The sequence below is a fragment of the Cervus canadensis genome, chromosome 6 (assembly GCF_019320065.1).
Source record: "Cervus canadensis isolate Bull #8, Minnesota chromosome 6, ASM1932006v1, whole genome shotgun sequence".
Lineage (NCBI taxonomy): Eukaryota > Metazoa > Chordata > Mammalia > Artiodactyla > Cervidae > Cervus > Cervus canadensis.
Genome location: NC_057391.1, coordinates 38,037,111 through 38,057,089, shown reverse-complemented (window position 1 = coordinate 38,057,089; position 19,979 = coordinate 38,037,111). Strand labels below are relative to the sequence as shown.

At 37.1% G+C, this 19,979-nt stretch overlaps 1 protein-coding gene across 13 annotated transcripts in view; it reads right to left on the bottom strand.

Moving 5' to 3' along the window:
* The window catches only part of MGA (MAX dimerization protein MGA), a 145,423-nt gene that overhangs the window by 61,922 nt on the left and 63,522 nt on the right, over window positions 1-19,979 (bottom strand). For all 13 annotated transcript variants that reach the window (XM_043471546.1, XM_043471535.1, XM_043471536.1 and 10 more), the window contains 3 exons: window positions 3,017-3,959; window positions 2,160-2,238; window positions 1,949-2,044 (listed from right to left, as the gene is read on the bottom strand). In XM_043471546.1, the coding sequence (XP_043327481.1) occupies window positions 1,949-2,044; window positions 2,160-2,238; window positions 3,017-3,655 (814 nt within the window). In that variant the 5' untranslated portion in view covers window positions 3,656-3,959. The remainder of the gene's footprint in view (window positions 1-1,948; window positions 2,045-2,159; window positions 2,239-3,016; window positions 3,960-19,979) is intronic.

Genomic DNA, 19,979 nt, shown 5'->3' with positions numbered 1-19,979 from the left:
CTGTATCAGCTGCCATCACTTACAACGGATAGATTTTACATTAAAATACTTACTTTATCTTCTACACCACAATGGGAATTTCTGAAAATAATGGGCCTATTTTCCTATTTGACAATTCACTGATGTGAAGAAGACTCCTGAGAGTCCCTTGGACTGCACGGAGATCCAACCAGTCCATCCTCAAGGAGATCAGTCCTGTGTGTTCATTGGAAGGACTGATGCTAAAGGTGAAACTCCAATACTTTGGCCACCTGATGTGAAGAGTTGACTCATTGGAAAAGACCCTGATGCTGGGAGGGATTGGGGGCAGGAGGAGAAGGGGACGACAGAGGATGAGATGATTGGATGGCATCACCGACTCAGTGGACATGAGTTTGGGTGGACTCCGGGAGTTGGCGATGGACAGGGAGGCCTGGTGTGCTGCGGTTCACAGGGTCGCAAAGAGTCGGACATGACTGAGCGACTGAACTGAACTGAACTGATGTGGATGACCCTTTAGAAAAAGAACCTCTGGCTCCAGCCAACCAGAGTTCAACCCCACCCACAAATTCAGGCTAATTTCACTATATGTTTCCTGCTTAGTTCCCATAAGCATTTGCCTTTGAAGGCCCATTACACAAAGGGAAAAAAATCACAGATTTGACTAAAATGTCTATAAGGAAAGGAAAAAACTCAAACTTTAGCCAAAAAATTAACAAACAGAGCAAAAAGATCAGCAGGGAGCACTAAATATATTTAACTCTAGAACTAAGACAATAAAATAAATGTGGTGATTAGGCTGAAAGAACACAATGTAAACATAAAGAGTACTTAAAAAAATGTAGGAGTGGGGGGAAAAAGAAAAGTTAACTGATAAGAAAAGAATATTATTTAAATAAAATAGCAGAAATGAAAGCAAACAAAAGGACAGCAAACATTATTACCAGCAAGACTAATATGACATGACTGATTTTCCATTACAACCCACAGTCCTGATTACTTGGATTGAAATTTACATATTTTAACACCATACTGTTACATAGTCTCACATTAAAGCGAAAAGTTCAAATATTACCACTGAATTTAGAAACTGAATGGCTGTTTATAAATCAATGTTCTGTTGGCATATAATGCTTAGACTTTCATATAAATGATCTACTATACAATGTGAATCAGCTTAGACAGTCCTTTGAAAATTGACTAAAAGGCAAAACTCAAAATAAACTACTCCAAGAAGTGTACCTAAACTAAAAGATATGAGAAAACTAAAAATTGAGGCATGGTTTACAGTCCTTCTATTTACAGTGCAAACAGGGAGGAAAGTCAGTAGTTAATTATAATGGCATAGGTACAGTAAATTTTGCTATTCTTTAAAAAAGGATTAAACCATATAATCAAGGCCAAGATAAACTATTTCAACAAAATAGGTAATGATGAAAATTTTAAACTACACTCCAAGCAATATATGAAATATATAAAATGTTTACAGTCACATATGAGAAATAAGTATGCTCTTTACACAGCTAAATATATTACCAAGTACATAAGAAAAAGTAGGGTCTTCCCCTCCAAAGACAAAACAAAGGAACCTTCAAAAACCCCCCAAAACAAAAGCGACCAAAATTTCTTTGTAAGAAAAACTCCACTTTCTTACCATGATACATTTTTAATGCATAATATATTATCACCAACGATAGAGCAGTATCCTCAGAGTCTGAAAGGTTTCTCTTAGGATACAAAAGGCCTAGGCATGCTTTTTAGTTAAGGGAAAAAATCATGAACAGAGAGAACAGAAAAAAATGCAAGCTGAGAGAAGTGCTAAAATAAATGGAATCACAAGATACAGGAAAGGAGGAAAACAGAAAAGGTTTGGGGAAGGGGCAAAGGGAAGAGAGAAAAAGGACAAGAATAAAAAAGAACAGCAACAACAAAAATAAACAAGGCTTGCACAGTTTTTAGAGAATTATACCTTCTTGAAGACCAGGATGTATGACCTGCTTGTGCCGCAAGGCCTTCAAATCTTCTATCAATTCCTTTTCCAAGTGGGAAATTCTTGCTCTGCAACCTACTCAGAAAACAATGATAAAAATAAGCTGCTATACACTACAGCAGACTACACATTGCTTCTTTCACTTCTAGAGCCAAATTCTCCATCTCTCTCTCTTTCTATTATATAATACCTGGGTCATTTGCAGCTGATGCCTGAAGACTACAAGATTCTTCATTTGTTCCATCAACTGCATGAACATCTAGAGCTTCCTGTATTAAAAAAAAAACAAAAAAGAAAGAAAAAAAGTGGTTCATGTCACTTCTAAGGATTTAAAAGTAAACCAGGGGCATTTTTTTCCATGTTGATACTTTTCACTATTTTCTAAATATTCTACATTAACATCACTTTAATAGTGGGAAGAAAGCAAATAAGTTAAATGTAATACACTCAGCTAACTAACTTAGAACTGTATTTATGCCCATTTATTGCAATTTGTATACTGATTTCTTCTACGTGCATGCTAAGTTGCTCCAGTCGTGTCCAACTCTTTGTGACCCCATGGACTGTAGCCCGCCAGGCTCCTCTGTCCATGGGATTCTCCAGACAAGAATACTGAAGTGGGTTGCCATGACCTCCTCCAGAGGATCTTCCCAACCAAGGGATTAAACCTATGTCTCTTATGTCTCCTGCACTGGCAGGTTGGTTCTTTACCACTAGCTCCACCTGCAAAGCCCCTGTGTAAATAAAGATACATTACTCAGCAATTAACAAGGAGGGAGGAAAAAAACAGGCAGAGAGAATTCAACCTCTGTGTAGTCAATTTAGAAAGACCAGGTTTCTCTAAAACTCTAAAAGAAAAATAATCTAGTTGAAGCGCTGGGTTAATACTGCTAACCCAATATTTTGGAGATACTCCCCTTCCCATGCACACAACCTCATATAATGGATGCATTCACAGTAACCACATTCTAAGATAACTAGCAGCTAGTATACAACTTAATGATGATTACTTGGCCTTAGAAAGAAAGCTGAAAATGACAATCTTACCTTTGATTCAAAGGAAACAAAGAGAACACCATCTACATCTTCCAGATCAGGTTTCACATCTGGAAAGGTACTCCCAGGGCCCGTAAGAGTGTTCTTTGTAGAAGTTAAAGATCTTCCTGTGTTTTTAGGTGGCCGCCCTGCCTTAGACAGTTTCAGTTTTCGTGGCCTTCCTCTTTTTCCAGGGACATTTGGAGGGGCATTCTGATTAGCATTCACAATTCTGGGAGCCGCTGAAATCTTAAGCATAGTTTTCTTTCTGCCCAAGTCCTCTTTTCCTAAAAACGAGTCCTCAACTGAACTCTTTGAACCATCAAGTAGTTTTTCTGTGTTAACACTGCCAGATATATCAGGGTATTTCCACTCAGCTTCTTTAAGTGAGGGATATTTTTGTACCACTCTGGTATCTGGTGAATGGCTTCCAAGATCATTTTCTGATTCTCTGCCTAAGCCGAAGCCAGTCTCATTAGAATTTTCAATGTACGCAGGCAAATAGTCTAATTCTGTCAACAGAGAAGATCTATCCTGCCAAGATGTGGAAAGCATGTTGTCAGGGAGCTCAGAAACCTTCACTGTGCTTTTGGTGACAGCACAGGGCTCCAGATAGACTACTGGCATCTTTCCAGCGTCTAATTTGAACATTTTAGCTTTAGCAACACCTGATGGGCTATTTGGTTGCCATTTAGAAGATGGATGGTCAGCTTCTAGGTTATCAGCTTTATTGTGCCTCTTCAGCTGTTTCTCTAGTATAGGATCATCATCACTGTTTGAGTATACATCTGTTTCCTCATCTGTCTCTTCCTGTTTCACAGTGACCCCTTCTGGGCACTCACCAAGTTCATATTCATAATCATCCAGAGGCTCTTCTTTAATGACAACATTGAAGTTTTCATTTGGGTTTAATGGTGACGTTACATGGGAGCCATCTTCAAAACTGTTGCCAAGGCTGGAGAGACAGGGTAGGGAGGATTAAAAAGGACAGAATCATCCATAAATAAGACTCAGGAAGGGAAAGGTGGAAAAAGAGATTGTTGAAAACCAAGTAAAATCACATCAGATTTCAAGAGCCATTCATTTAAAAAAAAAAAACTCTGTATAACATAACAAGCTTCTCAACAGTTTACCAACATCACACTTTTACATATTCCATCAATTTCTCGTGAAAAATATATAAAATAAAGGGTAAAGTTTTAATAAATAACTCTCATGACTAAATCAAAAAGCAAGATATGTTGTAACACTTATTTTTTTAATAGTGTTCTTCATCGTTTCTCAGCCTTTTGGCTAAGATCAAACCTAACAGTATTCTTCAGATGAATTCAGTTTTGAAAGTTAGCTGGCACTGATACAAAATCAAACTCTTGAAATCTACAGACTAACAAACAACTGCCAATAAAAGCAAACAAACATCCATTATGATTAAAAATTTAAATAAACATCAGAAAGGGCCTTTCAAACAGCCCACTGATTTTTTTTAATTGAGATAAAATTCATACAACATAAAATGTAACATTTTAGCCATTTTAAAATGTACTAGCTAATAGTTTTCCCACTGCAGTCACAATGTTGCTGCCAGGTGATTTTTCAAATTGAAAACTGAAAAAGTCACTTTCAATGTAAACAATCCAGCATTAGTTCTTCCAAAATAAAAGAGGAGGGTAGGATGGAGGTGGATGAAGGCAAGGATATATAATCTGTCCAGACTTCAGTATTTATACTTCATCAAAATTAAAATCAACTTTTTAGTTTCCCACTTTGCCTAATTCATCACTGAACACATATAAACTATACCAATGTATCTTGAGAACATGTTAGCACAACTCACTAACCCAATTAAAGTCACTTTATCTTTCATTTACCTCAAATATGCAAAAGCAGCAACTAAATCAATGTGTAGCTATTTGCCCCTTGAAAAACTGACTTTTGAGATCTTGACCTCACTCAAAAATTCTTCAATAAAGGACTTCCAGTTAGAATATAGAAGTTCACAAAGAACATACAGTGACAAAACACTAAATAAATTTAAAATTCTATTCTTTCTTTAAAGCCTCTGAATACCTCTGGGTACAAAATAAGTCTAAATAAACTGAATTCCAGAGAGGGACCAGCCATCTCTAAGTGACCACAGACTGCTAGTGCTTTCAACCCTACAAGGCATTTACATTGGTTGAAGTACAAATAAGGACAGAAAAAGGATGCTATAGGCAAAGAATCTTTGCTGGAACACAGAGAAACTAAACTTTTAATACCTGAGTATGGGCAGACTAAAACCTGACCTCAACAGAAAACAAGTCTTGCTACCATCAATTATCCTCTAGGGGACTTCTGCAGAATTTCCAGTGATGCAGAAACTTGGCCTAAAAACAGAAACTTAGTGTCACAGCACTTAAGATTCCAGGGCCCTGTCTGAAAGAAGAGTTCAATCCGACCCTTAAAACTGAGGTGAGCTAAGATTATTAAAGTAAATCATTCAGAAACTGAAGTGAGCAGAAATTTATTAAAGTATATCATCTTGACTTGTGGTCCCCAACTTTTCTGGCACCAGGGACCTGTTCCATGAAGATAATTTTTCTGGTCCGTGGCTCAGGGGTTGGGGACCTAGACTGAAGGATAGAGAAAAAAACAAAAAGTGTCAGAGACCTGTGGGACACATCTAATGATCTAACACAGTGGTAGCAGCACCTCCAAAATGGCAGGAGAAAGAAAGGAGAAACATTGGAAGAGAAATTGAACAAAAATATTCCCAAAGTGAAAGATTTTCATCCACAGGTCCAAGAAGCTCAGCAACATCAAAAAAAAGTCATACCTAAGCACATAAAGATCAAGCAGCTGAAAAAAAGATGAAGAGAAAAACCTTACAAGGGAAGGAAAAAAGAACAGGCTAGAGGAAAAAGGATGGTAACAACAGACTGACTACTCGTGGGAAACAATGTAAAACAGAAGACAATGGAATGACACCCATCATAAAGCATTTAAAGAGTCAATGTGATGTTGTAGGTTTAAAAGAAGCCTTCAAAACTAAAGACATTTTCAGACATCTGAAAGAATTCACATGTCACAAAAAATACTACCTCCTTAGACCAAAACAACACAAGGATATTAGTTCTCAACACTTCTAATTATGTAATTATACTAGAGGTTCAGGCTTCCCTGGTGGCTCAGTGGTAAAGAATCTACCTGCAATGCAGAAGACCTGATTTCAATCCCTGGGTCCGAAAGAGCCCCTGGAGAAGGGAATAGCAACCCACTCCAGTATTCCTGTCTGGGAAACACCATGGACAGAGGAGCCTGGTGAGTTACAGTCCACAGAGTTGCAAGAGTAGGACACAACTTAACAACTAAACCACCACCACCATACTAGAGGTTCTGCCAGGGTGATCAGGCAAGAAAAAGAAATAAAAGACATCCAGATTGAAAAAGAAGTTTAAAAAAAAAAAAAACCTCTATTTGTGGATGACATGATCTTGCATACAGTCACCCCCAGTATCTGAGGGAGACTGGTTCCAGAACTCCCCGTAGATACTAAACTCTGTGGATATAAAACAGAAAATCCTAAGAAATCCACACACACACACACAAAAAGAAAACTAAGGGAATAAATGAGTTTGACAAGATCGCAGGATCCAAGATCAACACATACCAAAATAACTGTATTTCTTTCTACACACTAGGAACAAACATCAAAAATGAAATTGAGAAGACAACCCTATTTACAATAGATCAACAATAAACTACTTAATAAACTGAACCAAAATACTAAGACTTCTACATAGAAAACTACAAAACTGTTGGGGGAAAAAACAAAATTAAAGCCAGCCTTTAAAAAGAGGATAAATACTCCACAGTTACATAACTTAAGACAACTTACTTAGTAGTGGTGAGACAGCAATACTCCCCAAAAGTGAAATGCAGATTCAACACAATCCCTATCAACGCCCCACCTGAGATTTTTGTAAAAGAGATAAGCTGATCTTATATAATTCACATGGAAATGCAAGGGACCCTGAAATAACTCAAAGTATCTTGAAAAACAGAAACAAATGGGGACACATACTTCCCAATTTCAAAACTTATATAAAGCTACCGTACTCAGCATAAAGCTAAACATTCAGTTCAGTTCAGTCACCCAGTCGTGTCTGACTCTCTGTGACAGCATGAACCACAGCACGCCAGGCCTCCCTGTCCATCACCAACTCCCGGAGTCCACCCAAACCCATGTCCATCGAGTCGGTGATGCCATCCAACCATCTCATCCTCTGTCGTCCCCTTCTCCTCCTGCCCTCAATCTTTCCCAGCATCAGGGTCTTTTCCAATGAGTCATTTGAAAAGCTAAACATACCATTCAACTGAACAGAACTTAAGAGTCCAATGATAAATGCCCACATTTGTAACAACTGATTTTTTCTTTTCTTTTTTAAAGGCCACAGCATGCGCCATGTAGGATTTTAGTTCTCACACCAGGGATGGAACCAGTGCCCCATTGAGAGTGAGGAATTTTAACCACTAGACCACCAGGAAAGTTCCTCAATTGATTTTCAACTGAATTCAATTCATGGATGCCAAGACAACTTAGTGAGGGAAGAATGGGCTTATCAACAACCAAAACTTATTCAACACAAACACTTCACAAATGTCCATGGCAATGTTATTCATAATAGTCAAAAAGAAAAAGCCTAATGTCTATCAACTAATAAATGGATAAATAAAATGTAGTATATCCACATAACAGAATATAATTCAGTAACAAAAGAAATTAAGTACAGATACATGCTACAACATGAACCTTAAAAACTTTATGCTAAGCAAGGCACAACAGACCACATATTACATGATCCCATTTATATGTAATATCCGGAATGGGCAAATCCAGAGACAAGAGAGAGACTGGTGGCTGCATATGGTTGGATGTGGTGGAACAGCAGCTGAAGGAAAATGAGGAGTGATCAGTCAAGGACACAGGGTTTCTTTCTTTGTGGTGATGAAATGTTCTTAACATGACTCTAGTCATGGCTATACAATTTTGTAAATATATAAAAGTCACTGAACTTAACACTTTTAAAGGGTGATTTATATAGCAGTGAACTACATCTTTTTTTTTTTTAACCAAGTTTTAAAAAAATACTAAAGGAAGTTCTTCAGACTGATAGGAAATGAACTAGTATGAAAATGAATCCAGGAATGAATGAAAAGATCCAGAAAAAATAAACATGTCACTAAATATAAAAGACTATTTTTCCTACATTTATTTAAATGACTATTCAAAGCAAATAAAGTAACAATATCTGGGGGGGTTTATAACATATATCTAAGGACATGAACAACAAAGACATTAGCTGGTCATGAACTGTTATAATATTAATCTGATTCTACTTGATAAATTAAGAATGGACATACTTATCTCCATAACCACTGCTACAGAATGCACTGTGTCCCCTCCCAAATTCATAAACTGAAGCCCTAACCCTCAAGTGACTGTACACAGAGATAGGGTCTTGAGGAAGTAATTAAAGTTAAATGAGGTCATATAGGTCACCTCTCTCTTTTCTACATGAGGAAAAGGCTAGAAAGCAGCTGTCTACAGGTCAGGATAAGAGCTCCCAACAAAACTGAACCTTATCAAAACCATTACTTGGACTTTCTAGACTCCAGAAACATGAAAAAATAAATTTTCATTGTTTAAGTCACTCAGTCTATGGTATTTTATTATGTCAACCTAAGCAGACTAATATAAACACTAAAAAAAAAAAAAAACTTAAGAGGTGTAGCTAAAAAAAACCAACAGACCATGTGGATGGAATTTTTTTTAATTCAATCCAAATGAAAACAGGGGAAGATAATCAAAGAATAGATGACAGAAAATACCAGAACAGATGACAGAAAATACCAAAATGAAATGCTGTGCACAGCCAAATAAATTTTTCAAAAAAAATCAGTATCTTGGGGATTGATAAACTGTTTATAAAGGGCTAGATATAAAAATTTTAGTCTCTGAAGTCTGTATAACCTTTACTCAACTCTACCGCTGTAGCATAGAAGAAGCCACAAGATAATACATAAACAAATGAACATAGTTGTGCCCCAACAAATGGACACTGACATATGAATTTTATATAATTTTCATGTGATAATCTCTTATTTGTTTTTCCCTCACAATCATTAAAAAATATAATAACCATATTTTTAGTTTGCAGGCCATAACACCACAACCAAAAAAATGGCAGGCTAGGTGTGGTCCACAGGTCTTAAGTCTGCCAACCACTGAACTGAAGTAGGCAAATTAAAACAAAAGCAAGGGAACTCCCTAGTGGTCCAGTGGCTAACACTCTAGACTTCCAATGCAGGGGGGCTTGGTTCAATCCCTGTTCAGGGAACTAGATCCTGCATGCCACAACTAAGACCCAGAGCAGTCAAATAAATAAATAATAAAAACAAAAGCAAGCAGAAAGAAGGAACAAGTGCTAAGAGGAAACAGTTCAATGAAATAGAGAACAGAGAAATTGAATTTGAGTTGAAACCTGCCAACAAAGAAAAACTCCTTGGCTTCCCTCAAATCTAGCAAACACATAGTGAAAAAATTCCAATCTTGCACAAACTCAGAAAATACTGGAGAATCCAACACTTTACAACTTTGAAGAAAACAAATCCCTGAATACAAAGTATCAGAAATAAAAATATCCTTCGTGAATTCAGAGGAAAATCCTCAGTGAAATATCAGTAAATTGAATCCAATATTAAAAACAATGTTCTTTAAACCAAGTAGTATTTATCCCAGGAATGCAAAGATGTTAGAACATTTCTAGCCCTCATTCCCACAAGAGCCGCCACCCCACCATTTAAAAAAAAAAGAAAAGAAATTAACTATCCATATTAACAAAGAACAGGGAGAAAAACAAAATCTCAATGGATATGTCAGCCAAGTGTATGCTCCTCGGTTCTTTTGTCTCGTCACAACAAAGATTTGGAGTGAGGAGTATTAGAGCCCCCGGAGCCTCACAGCTGTTGGGTCTTGGACAGACCGTGTTATAGCTCTCAGGTCTCGAACGGAGCGTGTTATAGCTCTTAGAGAAATCAGTGTTACAGCTCTATTTTATTTAGAAGATAGCAGGAGAATTCATCCTCGAAGAAGAGAAGAGAGAGGAGGAGCGCGCCAGCGCGCGGGGTTGGGGGGGGGGGGGGCACGGGTAGAGAGAAAGAGGGTACGCACTCGTGGGGGAGAGAGAGTGAGAGCCCTTTGGCTCCTCTTTTTATGTTTTTTTCTTCCCCCTGGGCCTGCCCTATGCAAATTGGGCTTAGGCAGGAGCGCTGTTCTACCTGAAGTCCTCACTCCGGTCCTCGGACCTTCCTTTGACCTTCCTCTGTTCTATTTTCTCGGCTTTTCCCTTCCTTGTCTTTTAGCCACCGCCATTTTGGACTCCTTTTCCCTATTCTAACTACCTAACAGATACAAGAAAGTCATCTGATAAATATTCAACATTCATTCTTAACAACACTTAAGAAATTAGACTGGAAGGAAACTTCTCAATGTGGTACAGAGCATTACAAAAACAGCTAAAGCCAACAGGGTAACAGCCAATTAAAAAATACTGAATGATTTTCTCTAAAATTAGGACACATGAATGACCATTCTCAAAATTTAGTTTCAACAGAGTACTGGAAGTTAAACTGTGCAGTAAGGTAAGAAAGAAAGAGAATAATAATAAAGACTGTAAAGGAAGAAGTAAAACTAACTTTGTTCACAGACACCACTTCACAGACATCGTAATTGTGTATGCAGAAAATCCTAAACACTACAAACCAATAAGTGAATTCAGCAAGGTCATCAAATACAAGATCAAGGTACAAAAATCAACTGTATTTCTACATACTATGGTACTTTTGAAGTTTACACTACCAAACATTTATTATAGTGTCATCAAGACTGTATACTATTGGCAAAAGAACAGACCAAAAAATGGAATAGAAATAGTTCAAAAACAGACTCACTCATATATATAGTCACTTCATTTTCCAAGACACCAGTGCATTTTAATGAGGAATATTTTCAATATAATGTTAGAACACATAGGTATCTGCATGGAAAAATATGAGCCTTGACCCCCAACTTCATGCCATACACAAAAAGTAAGCCAAGACAGGCTAGATTTAAACGTAAAAGCTAAAATAGCTTCCCCCTTTCAAAATTTTCACTTAACTGGAGAAAACAGCTATTTCTTTATCTGGTTTTTTTTTAATGGCTTGATTATGTAAGTTACCTGACATAAATCCCACCCATTTTATGTGACAACTCACTTACTTTTACTATAGTTTTGCCATCACCACAATCCCATTTACCTATTTTTTTATTTTTTGACCACACTGCACAGCTTGTGGGATCTCAGTTCCCCAACCAGGGATTGAATCCAGGCCCTCAGAGGTGGAAGCATGGAGTCCTAACCACTCAACTGTCAAGGAATTCCCTACTTTACCTGTTTTTAAAGGTTAGGCAAACAATGATGTCTCTTTTGCCCTTTCCCTATTAATCTCAGTTTTTATGTATACTTATACACATAAATGTCATTCTCTATCAAGTAACTTAGGATTCACACTTAATGACAGTTCTTTCATTATCTTCATATTCCACAGAATGAACTTCCAACATGCAGTAAATAATCTCTATCTTTTTTTCATTTAGCCATATGACTTCAATTATGTTTGCAGTAACGAAGAACCTTGTGACGCTAAATCTTAGTTGCTACCAAAATAATTGCTTTCACATCTTCCCAGGATATTAAATCTGGTAAATTACAAAAGTTGTCAGAAAGAATCTCTCCTTATCTTCCAATAAAACCTTTATACATAAAGCGTGAATTTTTTCCTTGGCAGAAGGATTTTGTACACAATCCTGAAGTTTCATACTTTTAAGAAGGTGCCATACAAAAAAATTTGCTACAAGATTATCTAATCAACAATACAGCAAAACAACTGATTTGTACACGTCAATTAATCTAAAGAATTACTTTTTTGTTGGCATACACAATCAATGTAACAAATATGATGTATACCAGCCATTCTGAAACACACTAAAAAAGCTTGTTAGTGCTATGGATAAATTCATTCAAGCAACACTTACTGAGCTCCTATAATGTGCCAGATGCATTTTGTGGGGCACAAGGATTTGCCAAAATAAATAAAGCACAGTCCACACATTCAAGGAATTCATAAATCAATGCACAAGACAGACAAATAGACAATATTATGTCATTTAACTTAACAGATACTAAGAAATATAAAGATGCACATCAGATAAACCCATAACATAATGCCTCCCATGAAACTGGTAATTAGAGTAACAGGAAAAAGAAAACTATTGGAAAAGGGAATGTAGAGTGGAAAACAAAAGAGCTCCTGGAAACTGAAATATGATATCTATAATAAAAACATCAGCAAGTTAGAAGCTAAATCAAGGAAATCTCATATAACACAGAGCAAAAAGAAAAGACTGATTATATAAGATAATCAATATGTCAACTATCAAGGTTTAAAAAAAAAATGAAAGTGAAAATGTTTTCAGAGAAATATACTTCAATGTTCCTAGGACTAAAGAACATGAATTTCTTGTTTAAAAAAAAATGTTTTCTCACAATGATGAGAAGAACCACACCAATACAGAGGCTCATCATTGTGAAATTTCATAACATAAGAGATTAACAGAAGATCTTAAGAGCCGACAAACCACCAGGAATCAAACTTCTCAACAGAAAACTGGAACCTGAAAACACATTTTCAGGGAAGAATTCTACCTTCAACCAAAATACTTATAAAGTATGAGGGCATAAGAAAGCTATTAAAAATACTAATAAAGCTATTATTCAACAAGTAAGAAGAAAATTGTTGAGCGGTAAAGGAGATTACTACCTTCCTCCGAAGTTATTTTATTTAAACATTCTAAAATTCTACATCCCATACATCCCTTCTGAGGAAATTATGAAAATGCACTTGAAAAAGTGCCAATTAAAACCAAAATGCTCCCACTTTCACCATGTCTATTTAGCAAAGTACTGCAAGTTCTAACTAAAACAATTAGATAAGAAAAAAATAATACCAATTCAAATTGGGAAAGAAAAAGTAAAGGTATCTCTAGTGTAGATGACATGATCTTATATGCAAAAAATTCTTAATAATACACACACACACATAGAGAGAGCCAGTTAACAAATTCAGCAAGGCTACAGGATACAAAATCAATATAAAGGGCCAGTTATATTTCCATACATTGTACAATACACAACGTACATGAAATACGCAATTTCCTTTCTGAAAAAATAAGGATGGAAACGAAGAGCTGATTCTTTGAAAAGATAAACCTAATCAACAAACCCTTAGCCAGACTCATCAAGAAAAAGAGAGGATCCAAAAAAATAAAAATGAGAGAAGTAATACCTGACACCAGAGAAATATAAAGGATCATAAAGAGATTACATAACACAATTATATGCCAATAAAATGGGCAACCTAGGAGAACTGGATAATCTTCTAGAAATAATCACCTAGTACAACCTCCCAAGACTGAATCAGGAAGAAATATAAACAGAGACCAATTACAGTAAGTCCCCTACATACAAACCAGTTCTGCTCTAAGAGCATGTTCATAAGTCCAATTCATGCAACAAAACTAGCCTAGGTATCCAACTAATACAACTGGTTGTATAGTACTGTACTATAATAGGTTTATAATACTTTTCATGTCCCATCACTTAACGGCAAACAGATGGGGAAACAATGGAAACAGTGATAGACTTTATTTTCTTGAGCTCCAAAATCACTACAGATGGTGACTGCAGCCATGAAGTCAAACGACGCTTGCTCCTTGAAAGAAAAGCAATGACAAACCTAGACAGCATATTAAAAAGCAGAGACATTCCTTTGCTGACAAAGATCCATCTAATCAAAACTTGGTTTTCTCAGTAATTATGTATGGATGTAAGAGTTGGACTACAAAGAAAGTTGAGGGCTGAAGAATTGATGCTTTCGAACTGTGGTGTTGGAGAAGACTGTTGAGAGTCCCTTTGACTGCAAGAAGATCAAATCAGTCAATCCTAAAGGAAACCAGTCCTGATTATTCATTGGAAGGACTGATGCTGAAGCTGAAGCTCCAATACTTTGGCCACCTGATGCGAAGAACTGAGTCATTTGAAAAGACCCTAATGCTGGGAAAGATTGAGGGTAGGAGGAGAAGGGGACAACAGAGGATGAGATGGTTGGATGGCATAACCAACTCTATGGACATGAGTTTAAGCAAGCTTCGGGAGCTAGTGATGGACAGGGAAGCCTGGCATAGCTATACAGTCCATGGGGTCGCAAAGAGTCAGACACAACTGAGCGACTGAACTGAATACATTAAAAAACAAAAAAGTAAAACTGTCTGAATGTTATAGTACAGTACCTTGAAAAGTACAGTAGTACAGTAAAACAGCTGGCATACAGGGGCTAGCATCAAGTGAACAGGCAAGAAGAGTTACTGTCTAGAAGAGGGAAGGAGGTATAAGATGGCAGAGCTGAAAGATTTTCAGCAATAGAAGATCGAGGGTAAGCTGCAACTTCACTCACATCAGATACTGAAAGAACACACACATGCATCTTTGAAAGTTTATAACTCACTGGTTTGTATGTAGGGGACTTACTGTGACAATGATAAAACTGAATCAGTGATTTAGAAGACTCCCAAGAAATTAAAGTGCACGACCAGATGGCTTCACAGGTGAATCCTACCAAACATTTAGACAATTAACAACTATTTCTCTCAAAACATTCCAAAACATCTATGAGCAAAGAATGCATCTGAACTTCTACTACATCAGCATTACCCTGATACCAAAATCAAAGACATCACCACCTCCAAAAAAAAAAAAAACTACCAACCGCTTTTCGGCCAGAACCACCATCTTCCAGTAATTCGCCAAAATGACCAACACAAAAGGAAAGAAGAGGGGCACCCACTACATGTTCTCTAGGACTTTAGAAAACATGGAATGTTCCTTTGGCCACATACATGTGAATCTACAAGAAGGGTGATATTGTAGATGTGAAGGGAATGGGTACTATTCAAAAAGGAATGCCCCACAAATGTTATCATGGCATGGTAACAGAGTCTACAATGTTATCCAGCATGCTACTGGCATCATTGTAAAACAAACAAGTTAAAGGTAAGATTCTTGCCAAGAGAATTAATGTGCGTATTGAGCATATTAAGCACTCTTGAGCCGAGACAGCTTCCTGAAACATGTGAAGGAAAATGATCAGAAAAAGAAGGAAGCCAAAGAGAAAGGGACTTGGGTTCAGCTGAAGCACCAGCCTGCTCCACCCAGAGAAGCACACTTCATGAGGACCAATGGAAAGGAACCTGAACCGTTGGAGCCCATTCCCTATGAATTCATGGCCTGCTGCTAAATCGCTTCAGTCGCGTCCAACTCTGTGCAACCCCATAGACGGCAGCCCACCAGGCTCCCCTGTCCCTGGGATTCTCCAGGCAAGAATACTGGAGTGGGTTGCCATTTCCTTCTCCAATGCATGAAACTGAAAAGTGAAAGTGAAGTCACTCAGTCGTGCTGACTCTTAGCGACCCCATGGACTACAGCCTACCAGGCTCCTCCATCCATGGGATTTTCCAGGCAAGAGTACTGGAGTAGGGTGCCATTGCCTTCTCCAATTCATGGCCTGATGGGTGTAAAAATAAAGACCTGGACTGTTTAAAAAAAAAACAAAACTACAGACCAGTATCACTTATGAACATAAATGAAAAAATCCTCAACAAAATATGAGCAAAACATATTCAACAATACATTAAAAGTATCATAAGCCTTGATGAAGTAGGATTTTATCCCAGAGATGCAAAGATGGTTCTATCCACAAATCAATCTGGCAACACCATGTTACCAAATTGAAGAATAAAAATCACATCATCTCAATAAATGCAGAAAAAACTTTTGATAAAATTCAAAGTCCATTTATCATAAAACCTATCAACAAAGTAGGTATAGAAGGAACATAACTCAACATAATAAAGGCCATTATGACAAACACACAGCCAACACCATACTCAATGGTGAAAAGCTGAAAGCACTGCCTCTAAGATTAGGAACAAGACAAGATGCCCACTGTCACCACTTTTCTATCTGATTACTTTGGCTGGGACTTCCAATATTAAGTGACTAAAAGAAGGAAAAAAAGGGGGGGGGGGGAGTCCAAACTGGGCAGGAAGTAAAACTCACTGTTTGTAGGTGACATACTAATGCTATATACAGAAAATCCAAAAGACACCACCAAAAAACTATTAGAACAAATGAATGATTCTGTTAAGCTGCAGGATACAAAATTAAAACGCAGAAATCTGTTGCACTTCTATACACTAACAACATGCTATCAGAAAGAGAAACTAAGGAATCAATCTCATTTACAACTGCATCAAAAAGAAATAAGATACCCAGGAATAAATCTAGGAAGTAAAAGATCTCTACTCAGAAAACTGTTAAGACAATGATGAAAGCACTGAGACAACAAGAGATGAAAATATATACTGTGCTCACAGACTGGAAGAATAAATTTGTATGAAAATCCAAAAGAGCCTAACTACCCAAAACAATACTGAGAAAGAAGAATAAATTAGAGGTACCATGCTCCCTGATATCAAACAGACTACAAAGCTATAGTCACCAAAAAAATATATATATAATACTTGCACAAAAGTAGACACAGATGGATGAAACAGAACAGCCCAGAAATGAACCCACACTTACATGGACATTTAATCTACAACACAGGAGATAAGAATATACAATGAGAAAAAGACAGCCTTCTCAATAAATAGTGTTGGGAAAACTAGACAATTACATGCAAAAAAATCAAACTGGACTACTTTTTCACATGATATACAAAAATAAACTCAAAGTGGATTGAAGACTTAAAAGTAAGACTTGACATCATAAAACTCCTAGAAGAAAATTATAAGTAGTATTAACAATGCTTTTATCAGTCTTAGCAATATTTTGAGTATGTCTCCTAAGGCAAGGAAAACAAAAACAGACAAATGGGAATAACCAAACTAAAAAGCTTGTGCACAAGGAAAGAAAACACGAACAAAAGAAAAGGCTGCCTACTGAATGAAGATATATGCAAACAATTATCTAACAAAGTGTTCACATACAAAATATATAAAAATCCATTTAACATAAAAAAAAAAAAATCTTATCATGAAATGGACAGAGAACCTAAAGAGACATTTCTCCAGAAAAGACATACAAATGGGCAACAGGTACATGAGAAGATGCTCATCATCACTCATCAGCAGGGAAATGCAAATCGAAACCATAATGAGGACTTCTCTGTTGGTCCAGTGGTTAAGAATCTACTTGCCAATGCAGGGGACACAGGTTCAATGCCTGTTCCCAGAAGAGTCCACAGGCCGCAGAACAGCTAAACCCATGTGCCACAACTACCGAGTTTGCGTGAGACAACTACTGAAGGCCCACGCGCCCTAGGGCTATAGCTCTGCAAGAGAAGGCATAGCAATGAAAAGCCTGTGCACCACAATGAGAGGGTAACCCCCACTCACTGCAACTAGAGAAAGCCATCGTACAGCAACAAAGACCCAGTGCAACCATAAAAAAATAAAACCACAATGAGCTAAGAGCTTCCCTCAAAGCTCAGAGGGTAAAGAATTTGTCTGCAATTCAGGAGACCCACGTTCAATTCCCACATCGGGAAGATCCCCTGGAGAAGGAAATGACAGCCCACTCCAGTATTCTTCCCTGGAGAATACCAAGGACAGAGGAGCCTGGCAGGCTAGAGTCCATGGGGTCACAAGACTTGGACACAACTTAGCGACTAAAGAGAGAGACAGACAATGAGCTATCACTTCACCTGTCAAAATGGTATTATCAAAAAGACAACAGATATGCTGGAGAGAATGTGGAGAAAAGGGAACCCTCAGGCATTGTTGGTGGGTATGTAAGCTGGTGCAGCCACTATGGAAAATAGTATTGAGGTTCTTCATGAAATTAAAGATAAAACTGCCATAGCAACTGCCAAGCAATTCAACTTCTGGGTACTTTTTCAAAGAAACTAAAACACTAATTCAAAAAGACATATGCAAAAAAAAAAAAAAAGACATGCACATCTATGTTCACAGCAGCATTACTCACAATAACTAAGATATGGAAACAATCTAAGTGTCCATCAATAGGTGAATGGATAAAAAAGATAATAGATGAATACTAGCCACACACACAAAAAAAAGAATGAAATCTTGCCATTTGCAACAACATGGATGGACGTAGAGGATATTGTGCCAAGTGAAAAAGTCAGACATAAAAAGACAAATATTTTATGATTTCACTTATATGTGGAATCTTAAAAAAAAGAGAGAAAGAAATGAACAAAAATAACAAAATGGAAACAAGAGTCATAGATTTAGAGAACTAGATGGCTACCAGAGGAGAGGTAAAAGTAATAAATGAAATAGGTGAGGAAAATTAAGAGGTACAAACTTCTAGTCACAAAGTAAATGAGTCACAAGAATAAAACATACAGTGCAGGAAATACTGCCAATAATAACGTAATACATATTAATACACTATTAATGCAATATATACAAAATGTAAAATTACATTATGACAAATGATTAACAGATTTATCATGGTGATCACTTTGTAATGTACACAAATACCAAACCACCCTATGCTACACACCAGAATGAACAATACTGTAGGTTGATTATACTTCAATATACACTCAGAAAAAGAGATCAGATTTGTGGTTACTGCAGGCAGGGGAAAGGGAAACTATGATGGCGGTGGAAAAGTATAAACTTCCATTATAAAGTAAGTAAGTACTAGGTTTACAATGCACAACATGATTGATATAATTAACACTGCTCTATGTTATATATTAAAGTCACTGAGAGAGTAAATCCTAAGAGTTCTCACCACAAGCCCTGCCTCAAAATAATCTCAGCTCCCAAATCAAGCATCTGAAGACAAAGTCTGCATATAGCTAAATACCATTTTCAGGTAGAAGATAATGCTATTTCTTGGAACATGCACATCAAGTTGTTTTTTTCCTCTTCAGTAACAGATATTTATGCATTCATAAATCTGAACCATTTTCTTAACTCTTAAGATCAGAATCTTAAGATTTAGATGGGGAAACAGTGACAGATTTTATTTTCTTGGGCTCCAAAATCATTGCTGACAGTGACTGCTGCCATGAACTTAAAAGACGCTTGCTCCTTAGAAGAAAAGCTATGACAAATCTAGACAGTGTATTAAAAAGCAGAGACACCTGGAGAAGGAACTGGCAACCCACTCCAGTATTCTTGCCTGGAGAATCCCATGGACAGAGGAGCCTGGTGGGCTACAGTCCACAGGGTCGCAAAGAGTTGGATATGACTGAGTGACTTCACTTTCACTTTCACCCCTCAGCTGAGACTTTCAGCTCTTGTGTTTGCCATTGTTTTCTTGAGTTCTCAAAGACCTGTGACCATATTTTTTTTTTAAGTTGCCTGTTTTCTAATTGCATCACTTTACACACTGTTGTCTAATAATATGTGGTATTTAGAATGTCTTCTTAATTATTTTGAGCAGCCATTGCCTGTATTTTCTTAGCACCTCCTTGGTTTTCTTACATGAACTCAACTGACAGGGAAATGCAGCTTTTTTGTTTGCCCTCTCTGCAGACTGGACCGTCTGAGTCAGTGTTCTAACTAATCCCTGATGGTCTCTGAGCTACTGTTCTACCAGACTCAGTAGTTATGTTTTTCAGGAATTTTTCTGTAGAATTGGTCCTATTAGGAGACTCTTGGTGTCACCTTTGTTATCTTAAAAGCTGGTCCCTTCGCTGAGGCTTTTAATTTTTTGAAAACTTGATGCTATTTAAGCTGAAAAAAATTGGCAAGACTATTTAAAAAACTGAGGGACGCCATTTAAGAAATTGA